The sequence below is a fragment of the Strigops habroptila genome, chromosome 7, assembly GCF_004027225.2.
Source record: "Strigops habroptila isolate Jane chromosome 7, bStrHab1.2.pri, whole genome shotgun sequence".
Lineage (NCBI taxonomy): Eukaryota > Metazoa > Chordata > Aves > Psittaciformes > Psittacidae > Strigops > Strigops habroptila.
Genome location: NC_044283.2, coordinates 12,338,734 through 12,349,563, shown reverse-complemented (window position 1 = coordinate 12,349,563; position 10,830 = coordinate 12,338,734). Strand labels below are relative to the sequence as shown.

At 45.4% G+C, this 10,830-nt stretch overlaps 1 protein-coding gene across 4 annotated transcripts in view; it reads left to right on the top strand.

Annotated features, from left to right (window-relative positions):
- The first annotated feature begins 828 nt into the window (after nucleotides 1-828).
- Nucleotides 829-10,830, top strand: part of TBC1D14 (TBC1 domain family member 14) — a 73,888-nt gene continuing 63,886 nt past the window's right edge. For all 4 annotated transcript variants that reach the window (XM_030491613.1, XM_030491612.1, XM_030491615.1 and 1 more), the window contains exons 1-2: nucleotides 829-1,226; nucleotides 6,620-7,358. In XM_030491613.1, the coding sequence (XP_030347473.1) occupies nucleotides 1,184-1,226; nucleotides 6,620-7,358 (782 nt within the window). In that variant the 5' untranslated portion in view covers nucleotides 829-1,183. The remainder of the gene's footprint in view (nucleotides 1,227-6,619; nucleotides 7,359-10,830) is intronic.

Below are 10,830 nucleotides of genomic sequence, written 5' to 3'. Positions count from 1 at the left end.
TCCAGCTTCAGGGTAGACATAAAAAGTGTGAGGTGATGGTACTTACACCCTCGGTTAATACGGGCGACAACTTTACCTTATTCTAGAGACATGATCACTTAGTCTAGGTGCAAGAAAAAAGCAATAATGAGTTTCAAAGATGCTAAGGAAGCAGGAAAGCTCTGCCCCTGCAAGGCCCCGACTGCTGGCAACTCCTTTGATTCCCGTGTGGGGATGGAAAGAAGGGGTGTGCAGGGCAAGTTCACTATGCAAACACCAAAATGGAGCACGTTAAAATGGAAGGCAAAGGTAAGAGAACGAAAAGACAAATCAAACATGCTGGAATAAGTTACCAGCCTAGAGCCTTCACTTTCGGCATTACAAGTCACTTCCACAGAGCTATGGATACACCTTCACTTGATGCGCCTGACCTTCCACAGTCCGAACATGCAAAGAACACCGAGTTTTGCTTTGCTCTTAAAGGCAGCCGGGAGCACAGGGAGCGCCCCTCCCCAGACCTGCTCCCCCTGCCTGGCCCCCCGCGCTGCCACCGGTAATAGCACAGGACAGGCACAGCCGCCCAGTAGCGGCAGAGCGGCTCCGCTCCAGCACGAAACTCGTCTGAACGAGCGCCCTCGGTTAAAGCTCACCGCTTCCCGACCCGCTCCCGGGGACACCCCACTGACCTCCGCCACAGCGGATCCAGGCACAAACACCTCACACTAACCCCCACCCATAACCCGGCCGCGCTGAGGTGATTCAAAATGGCGGCCGCCTCCCCCCCGCCTGCTCCCGCCCCCCGCCTGCTCCCGCCCCCCGCCGCGCAGGCGTTCCCCGCCCCGGCGGGCGGTGCTTCCCTCCGCCGCGCTGAGGAGGGGGAGCGGCGGCGGGGCGGGACGAGGCCGAGCCGCGGGGAGCGTGAGCGTCCCGGCAGGAGCCCGGCACCTGTCCCGCCGGCGGAGTCTGTTGCTGCGCTCGCAGCCAGGTGTGCGCCGAGCCACACCGCGCCCTGCCCGCCGCCGGGGCGGGCGCCATGGGAGGCCCCGCACCGCGCGGGGAGGGTGCGTGGCGGGTGGCGGCCGCCCCGCTTCACCTCCGTTGAACCCGCCGCTTCTCCGCGGGGACCGGAGAGCGACATGGACCGCCCGCCGCAGCCGCCAGCCGCCTCCTAGTCCCGCAGCGGCGGCTGTGGGGCGGGTTGGGCATGGCCCAGCATGAAGAGAGCGGCGGAGGGCAGCACTACCCCGGTGAGGTGTCAAAGCTGCTGCGTGGCTCTTCCTGCTCGGGCGGCGGCCCGGCCGTGCTGCCGGGGCTCGGAGCGCGCTGGGGGCCGGGGGGTGTTCTGTGGTACCTGTTGAGGTGAGGGGCAGAGCCGGGGGGCACGGGCGCGCTGTGGGGAGCCGCTGCCGGCTCTGGGCTGAGCCGGCCGGGCTGCGGCGGGGGCTGCCTGGAAAAGTTGGAGCAGCGGCTCGGTGCCGCCGGGGTCTGGTTTGAACACCGCGGAGGAGGCGAGCGGTGCCTCCTCGGGGCGTTGGGGGACGGCTCTGGTCGTGGCTTTTCGTTTCTTTCCGTTTTTAACGAAGGCCACCGGGTGGGAAACCTTCGCAGTGTCGGGTCAGCCTCAACGCCCATGTAAAGGAAGCAACTTATATCTCTGGCTGCCTCTCTTTCTAGTTGAAGTCTCCTAGGCAGTCCCCAAAGACCAAACAAAACTGCAGCTGATGTGAGCTGAAGTTCTCATGGCGCTGCTGCTGATTTAGTGCGGCCTCAGATTTTTTCAGTCGTATCGGTGCGGGGAGGAAAAAAGCTTCTCTAACAGGCTTTAGAGGCACACTGTGACTCATGTTGCCTGCCTGACATAGCAGAAAAGTGGAAAAGCAGTGAATGGTTTACTTATGATCGCTCTCCAAGCACTCCGCTCAGAGCCAGGTTTGTAAAGCTCAGGCTTCGTGGAAGGAACCTGCTGAGAGTTAGATAAAAGACTATTTAATTAAAATAAAAAAAAAAAAAAAAAATCCCAACTAGTTTCTTTCTGCCATGAAAGTTTTGGCAGTGCTTAATGTGTGTAGCCATAATCGCTGTATCTCATGCTTTGCTGAAAGCTAGACTTGTAGCCTCAGGAATTCTTCACTGTTGGCAGTGCTGTGGCAGTTAGAGCATCAACATAAACAGTCTGAATCGAGAAATGTTTAATAAACAAAACCGGGTTTGATGCCCTTGTGCATCGAGGTCACCTGCAGTTGCAGGTGATATCAGTGTGTTTCTTGGTACATGCAACAAAAATGTTGTCAAATAGAGTATAAACCTTTGTGTTTTTAATTCTTTAAGAAGAAAAACCCAACATTTGCAACTTTTTAATGGAGGAAATTTCTTGCTCTTAAAAACTTTTTAAAAAAAATTCTTGGCAGAGATAAATGTTGAAGAGACACAAGTTGTGGGTGATAAAAACTGAGGTGTTAACTGTTTGAGACCTGAGCGGTAGATGTAACCACTCCTCTTATCATTCCTGTGAGGCAAGAAGATACAAAGCCTGTTTTGCAGATAGCTGTCTTGCCCTTCCTTCTAAACAAGTTCGTTGCCTAAAGTGCATTGCAAGACACAAGAACCTTGTGCTGTGGAAGAATGTGGCACAAGTGATACTCTAATGGTTTGGCGTTGCTGTCAACTTTCTTTAAGTTTTACATTACAATTGGTTAAAAAGCTATTTTATTCTAAATCTTAGAAATTGTCATCAAACATGACTTGTTCCCTCTGTGGTTGAGCGATAGGCAAAGTCACAGTCTGTTTTAAAGGTGCTGGTTATTGTCAGGACATGCCGTGATCAGAATCCGGGGAATGCGAGGCCATACGGACAGACCAGCACTTCACCTGTGAGACAGAAGAATTTACCTGGGAGGTGGCCTAAAAGCAGGATGAATGTGTATTGATATTTCCATGGAGTTCTGCCATTACAGTCCAGGGACTTGCTGAGTTTCTTTTTGTTTAGGAGTCCTGAGTGATTTCTTTCTTCCCTGAGCTTACATGTAAGCTTCTGGCATCTGCAGTCTACTGTGGCAAGGAGTTATGCAGCTCAACTACCCTTTGCATGAATAGCTATGTCCTGATGTTAATTTTGAACCTGGCTACAAAGCTGTCTTTATCTGCTGCCCCTTAGGACTTATGTTGGAAGAGTTAATGAGTCAATAACATGTACCTACCCTCTCATTGCTACACACGACCTCTGCTGTGTTTTCCTATCTCCCTTTCCCTTGTTCTCTCTGTTCCATGGTATTAACAGATCATGGTTCCTATAAGACACAGGATGTTAAGACTTTACAAAAGACTTTACTAAAATATGAATTTTTAGATGATAAATAAATGTAGATAAACCATGGGGACTATGAGTGTTGTGCAGACATTTATTGCTTACTCTCTCAATAGTTTATGATACTAATACTTCAAGATGTTATTAAGATGATAATGTTAAAAAGATGGTATGTTAGTAAATGATTTATGGAAAGAAGTTAGTGTTGGAGCACGACACTTGGAATGTTTGACATTGTCAGATTTTGCACTCAACAGTGAAGCAGGTAAAATAAGGAGTATAAATATCACTTTACTACATCCTTAAAAACAGTCTTACAACAACATAATGCAAAATGAATCAAGGAGTTCTCATGTATGTTTTTGACAGCTGATTACATCTCAAGTTGTCATTGAAAGCCCTTGATGGGCATACTTCAAAGCTTCCCACAGTTTTGCTGAACTGTGTAAAACCTTTGTAGCTTGTTATTGCATAATTTGCTCCAGCAAGCTGTAACTGTTGGATACTTCTGCATTTGCTGGTTGCCCGTTTAAAAGATCCCTTACTGTTAAATTTCTTGTTCAAAAAAATGCCAAGCCAAGTTAAAATAGCTCCAGTACCCCATGTGGAAATTTATTTTCACTTCTCTTTGAACCCTCTCCTTTACAGAATTGTTTGGCCTTCTGATCTGCTGTGTTTACTGGCTCTTCCAAGGCCACTGGAATGTTTACCATTTGTAAGCTTAGTAATTAAAGCAGGGACTGGCTACTGCTTGGGAAAATCATGGAGTAGGAGTGAGGGCAGTCACTGGAGGAATTCATAATGGGAACAAGCTTGCGCTATTTACCCCAACGTTCCTGGCTGATTACATTTCTGTACTTTGTTTGGGCTGCGTTTTCTAAATGCATTAATAAGAATGAGCTGTGATAAAGCAAACACCTGCACGCTTGTTTTGGCCCATGGGGTGTGTGTGTCTATGCTTTAAAGTAACGTTGGGGCTGGGTGGGCTGTTGATTTAAAGAGCAATATAATGTGTATGAAGGGGTGGGTGACCGTGGGGAAGAGAAAACAGTCAGACTTGTGTTAGAAAAATAAGTGAATCCAATCAAGAAGGTCTGAGAGCACAAGATCCAAGTATATGCTACAGTAATTACATCTAATGCTCCATGTCATGTCATACGTGAACACCTTGACTATCACAGTTGACTTTACTAAGTAGAACAGCTTGTTGCCTGTACTCAAGGATTGTTGTTTAGGTTTGGGGGTTTTTTTTTGCTGGCCTTTGCAATTTTGACTTGGTGAACTGAGAGGCTTGTAATGTATACAGTTGATATGCTAGTTGTCTCAAGACATCACGTCTTTAAATTGCAGGGGATGTAAACTTTTCAAACCATGGTAATGTGAAAAAAGAAAAGTTGCTATAGCAACTCTAAGAAAAGTGTTCATCTTCACAAGCTTTTTAGTCAAAACAATACATCTGAAACCTTGCTTATCCACAGGATTAGGCAATCGATGCATTGATTGATTTGGATGGGTAGTACATAGTCAGCTGCTAGAAAGTTATGAAAAGGTCTGAAAGATGCAATATCCGAGGTTGTTTCTACTTCACTTTTCCCTACGCTTAGGGGGGGATTGAACTGGGGTGTCAGATCAGCCAGTGAATAGCAGTTGTGTAGTAAGCTAAACAGTTGGTACAGCATATGTAGTATGTTTGGATTCATGAACTTTTCATGTGACTGAAAGCTTGTGGAAGAAATTGTTACGGTTTGGACCAGCGGAATATGTTTGAAATGTGTTTTCTATCATTTGCCTGTCAGTATCACAGTGCCAAAGTGTGTTGATGGGCTCAGATCTAAGAACAGACAGTGCGTCGATCTCTGGTGTCTGGCAGGGCTTAGGTGCCATTACCCAGTAGTTTGGAACTCCTGAGGGGAACCAGTTTTCCCAAATGAGATGTTTGGGTTTTGCTTTGGTTTTGGGTGGTGGTGTGGGTTGGTTGGTTTTTAAAGGTAGAGCATGGGGAGGACCTCCTAGAGGACAACTGCCACCTTCAATTACGTGTTAACACTTGAGAGAGAATAGGGGACCAGAAGCAGGACACCAGGCTTCAGGAACTATAGAAGGTTCTATGTAGAAAGCAAGCTGTTTGCAAGATGGAAGGAGTATTCTTCACTCCTTCACACTTAGCCCAGAGTGTTTCAGAGTGAAGGAACTGAAGCAATATGTGCATATTTGTTCTGCCAACTGCTTCGGTAATTACATTGCAAACTTCAGCAGAGCTGTACATAATTTAACTTAATTCATTTGGAAAAATACATAATTCATTTGGAAAAAGGAGCTATATGTGATGTCACAGTAATAATCATGTAGGGTTTTAAAGGGTCAGTAGCAGTTCCTAGAGCCACGGCAGCAGTCCTAATGGTGTTCCAGGTTTATGAAGGGCTGCAGTTGCCCATGGGGACTGCATCCAACCTGCAGCTCGTACTTGGCTGCCCTCTCTTTGAGGGTCACTCAGGTTTAGACTGGAAGTGGGGCACTGGCTGGATTAAGTAACCTGCTGGCAAAGTGACCAGCAGGTTAAGTAACCCTGGGGAGACTATCCTTCATTGCAGACATGAAGGATAGTGATCCCTGAGTGCAGCAAACACAATCTATGGGCAAGTGTCAGTTTTACTGTACCTACACATGAAGTACATCCTGTGTATTGTCAAAGCGTTGACTGAGTGGATAGCTTTATAGCTATTCAGATTCTGCCTCTCTTGCTTAATGCAGAGTCCCATATATTATGCATTCATTTGCAGTGATAAATTTATGATCAGTTTTATGGTTTCCAGAAGACTGCGAAAAAATTCTGTTTAAATGAACACTTCTGAGTTTTGGTCTAAGTGTATGGATACAAGTTTTGTAGCCCTTCCTCCCCCTCCCAACATCACTAGATATGCATTTAGGACTGTATAAAAATATGCATGTGTTAAAATAACTTTAAAATACTTGTCTTAATATTGGCATGGAACGTTAAAGTACTGCAGCTTTTATATGTAGTTTCAGACTCAGGAGATGTATACGAAGTGAACACTGGTATGCAAACTGCTTATGAAAAGCTTTTCATGCTTAACATTTTCTAGAAGCCTCATTTAAGTTGCCGTTGTCCTGCTTGTTCAAGCAGGGGGAAGGGACAGTGATCATGTGCAAGAGAATATGAGTAACTTCTAATTTAAAACCTAAATGATGACAGGACTGAGTGTATTTAAAAAAAACCCCCAACAGCACAAACAAAAAATAGCCCACTTACAGCTGAGAACAAACCACAACCTTCCTGCAAACTCATAATCTTGTCTTTTCTTTCTTTTTAAGCAGTTACGAGTTGGGCCAAGACAACTGATGTAAATTTATCCAACTCCTTAAACGGTTTGAGCTTCATGGGAATTCTGGATGCAAGAGTGGGCAGCGGCATCCAGGGCCTTCACAACTTGAACTCTGGGACCCCGAGATCTCTCTCATTGCCTGAGTATGGGCCTGGCCAGCTGCCCAGTGCTTTAGAAGACTGTCATAGCCTTAAATCAGTGGATTCTGGGATTCCAACTCTAGAAGTAGGAAATCCAGAGCCCGTTCACTGCAGCGTGTTAAACGTGAAGAGAAAGCAGTCAGAACCTGAAATTGTGCCTGACAGGGGTTTTCAGAGCGCGTGCACGCTGCCGTCCTATGTGCCTCCACATTCTCTGACTTCTTCTGAACACGAGCACGCTGTGCGAAAATCCTCTACTTTCCCCAGAACTGGGTATGACACCGTCAAACTTTATAGCCCAACTTCGAAAACTCTGAATCGCAGTGATGATATCTCTGTCTGTAGTGTTTCTAGTCTTAGCACAGAACTGTCAGCAACTTTATCAGTTAGCAATGAAGACATTTTGGACTTTGTGGTCACCAGCAGTTCAAGTGCAATTGTGAATCTGGAGACTGATGAGACGCACTTCTCAGATGTTACCCTGAATTCCAGTAAAGAGACCAATGATCAGAGCCAGCAGGAGTGTTGCCATGAGACAGACGTGGACAGTAAACGGAAAATACTGGGACCTTTTACAAACTTCTTTGCCAGGTAATGTTTCCATAAAATATGTTTATATTTAACACTGAGATTGAGTAAGATCACAGGAGAAAGGTCTTCTGCGATATTTTAAAGAGATAAGTTTGCTATTTTAATGTAAACAGGTAGTAACAACATATTTTTTTTTCTGGTCTGAGTATGTAGGCAAATATTGCTAGGGACTAAGGCTCTGAAGCCTACTCCGTGTTGTCTGCATGATATACAGAAATGTCTTAAGTCTTCTTAAAAGATTCCTTCTACGTGACAGGAAAATGAGTTCTGAACAAGGTTTTTTCCCCTCTGAACCAGGGTTTTCTTCCTGGCTTCTCCAGTGATGCCTTTTGTGATTTTGACCAACATCCTTAGTCTCATGTCACATAAATAGGTAAATATCAATAGGATCCGTACCTATATTGAAGAGCTTTGGCATATAAGGATTCATAAGTGGTCTAGCTCTGATGGAGTAGTTTATTGATCATTGTAAGCGTGTGAAGCTTAAAATACAAATGCTTGCTAAACACTTGTGTGACTACTTATTCTTCCAATAACATCTGACATTTTTGTCACTCGGTTGTTGGAGTGAAAGCATTGGCCACTCAAAGCAGTTACATGACCTCTTCTAAACATGGTCTTCCAAATGCACATACCCAGTGCAAGTGGTGAATGATTAAACGGTCTAGTCTACTTTTTGGGGTTTGTTTTTATTTAAGGCCTTCATAATGTCTTTATTTTTTAGGATATAATGTCTGAAGTATGATATGTTTTGAAGAAACAGTTCTAGAAATAAACTTCAGATATCAAGCAGAGCTGGCTGTATCTTACCTGTTCTAAATGTGTGGCTGCTTCAGCTGATCTGTTTCCTCATGTAAAATTGTTTTGCATGAGATTAATAGGCTGATAAAATACTTAGAGAATTGGCAAACATCATTCTTTGAAAGGCTGCCTTATTTGCAAAGCTTAAGAGAAGCATTTCCTTTAGCTGTACTCAACTGGCTGAAGCCTTCATTGATTTTTGTTCTTAGGTTAAAGTACTGTGTAGCACATCAGTCATGTTTGAGGTGCTGAAGCTTTTGTGGACCTCTGTCTGTTTGTTGCCATGGAACCAGACTTAATTCTGAAGCAGGAGGCTTCTCAGCACTTCAAAGCATGAGCTTTTGTTACCCGTTCTGGTAGCACAACTGCTAACTCAAACAAATGCTGTCCTTCAGCCTGGAGGGAGCACAGCGGAACAGGCGCATTCAGACTCTGCTCAGAGTAGGATGTTTAACCACTTCTCAACTTTTCTCATCCAACAAAATAAAGCCATCTGTCCAAATTCTCTTCTAGTGTGGTCTCAAGTGGTTTTGCCAGTGTTACACAAACTGTGGCACTCACTAGACTGAGCTTTTTAACCTGAATCTTTTCAGGTGCATTGAATTCCAGAGAACAAAGGCTGTCCTTACTACCTTTTAAATGGGGAACAGGTAATCTTGGTCACCACATGATGTCATCACATGAATACGAGGATTAAGTTCAAACTAGGTGATCGGCTTTGAAGTTCCAGGTGCTCTGTCTGTAACCTGGCCTTTAATATCCTTCATTTTAACATTAAGAAGGATATTTCTGCTCTGATTTGAAAGCAAGAGTTTGTTGCTTTTTGTCTGTACTTGCAAATCCTCCCCATGTTTTGTGCATCCACTCATGCTGTGCAACCTAGTGGTGAGTTTCATAGGTACTGAACAAGCAGGGAGCTGCTGAGGGTCCTTCTGGGCCATGGGGAATGCTGTCTCTATTTATGCTGTCAACACTGTTAAGGACCAAAACATGCTGTTGCTATTTTTTGTTGATACTTGCAATTTGCTACCCATGGGGTTGTAGCTGCTTCCTCTAATGATCCCATGCAGTCCCCGTTTGCTGGAAATTCTATGGGCTTCTTGGATTCATTCCCAGGGCTTAAATGAGTACTTCAGTAAATGACCTTGGGCCCTGCAGTGTTTTGTTTGAAGGCTTCTAGGGGCCTTCCTACCTAGCTGAGCCTGTGCTGTGTGCCAGGGTTTGTGTACAGTGTTAGGGGAAGAGGAAGCATTTGGAATAGCATCTTGGAAGACCAGCTTGCTGAGGAGGGAGCTCCTGAAAGTAGTTTATAACCAAGTACTGCAGTGGTAGGTAGGAACAAAGTCCCAGGGAGGAGCATTTTCTTAGCACTTCAGGCTGAAGTGAAACTGAAAGGAGTTTCACTTGAGGTTCACAGTCTTGCAGGTTGCGTGTGTAAAACTTCCCTTTTGAAAACCAAAGCTGTGGCTTTGGTCAGTGGCAGGCACGCTTCTGCACAATGTGGAAGAACAGGCACCTGAGTGGTTTGTACGCAGCCTTCCTGCCTTCCAGCAGCCTGATGGTGATGGGATAAGGCTGCAGTGCAGGGGCTTTCAGCCTTAATCTGCAAGTTTAGCTCTTTGAGAGCTCCTCTGAGTAATGGGATACAGGTTGAACCAGTAAGACTGAAGATGAATCACCTTAGATTTTGCTTAAGTTGTTGACATTTGGTAAAAGGAGAAACCTTCCTTCCTGAAACAGCAGCAGTGCTTATATTGAATCCAGTCTGGCACCTGAGAATGTGGTAGCTTCTCTGATCTTGTCAAGACCGGGTTTGCTCTGGGTATGTCAGTTAAGATTTGCAGCTGCCTGTGAAGATAATACTGACAAAAATTAGATGCCTCCAGTGCTTGGCCAAATGCACCTAAGCTACTTGGGTATCATTTAATGGGCACTTGGGAATAGAGAGCTCCTGCCCTGCCTTCTTGAGCGCTGTGGTGAAGAACATCGCTGGGGCTGTTCTCTGCCTTGGCTGCTGTCTCTTCGGCTGGTGGAGCCTCGGAAAGGTCTGGTTGTCTCCTCAGGCTGCTACATGCCTCTTTGGGTGCGGCAGGAAGATCCAAAGTGAGAAAAAGAGGCCACTTTCCTGCTTGCTTACGCGTAGCTTTCCTCTTGAAAGAGCTTAAGGCATCACAGGTACAGTGCTAGGTGGGGTACTGGTGCTCTCATAAAGCTCCAGGTTAGCACACAAAACTGGTTTATTGCTTCTGAAAGCAGCTGTGATGCTGACTGCTGGCAAAGAAACCTGATGTTGGTTGTTTTCCAGTGTCACGTGTACTTGCGTCAGCTCTAAAAGGCCGGAGGTCTTTCACATAAAGCGTGAGTTTGAATTCATTTCCTTCGTTTGAATATATGCAGGAACCTAGTTTGAGAAATAGCATGAAGAAGTAATTGGCTGGGAGACTGAAGAGTTGGTGGCTTGTGTGTCCCTTCGCCCTAGTGACCCAGAGAAGCACAGGTTAATGAGTTTTACCTTTGGACTTTGCTTCTGTACAGCACTGCTGAAACACACACTGTTTAAATGCTTGGGGTTTAAACAGCATTGCTGAGTCAGGGCTGTCGTTATCTTGCTGGGGAACTTGTACTTTCATTTATCATTTTCGTTTAGCATTTTGGAGACTGAAAATTAGGC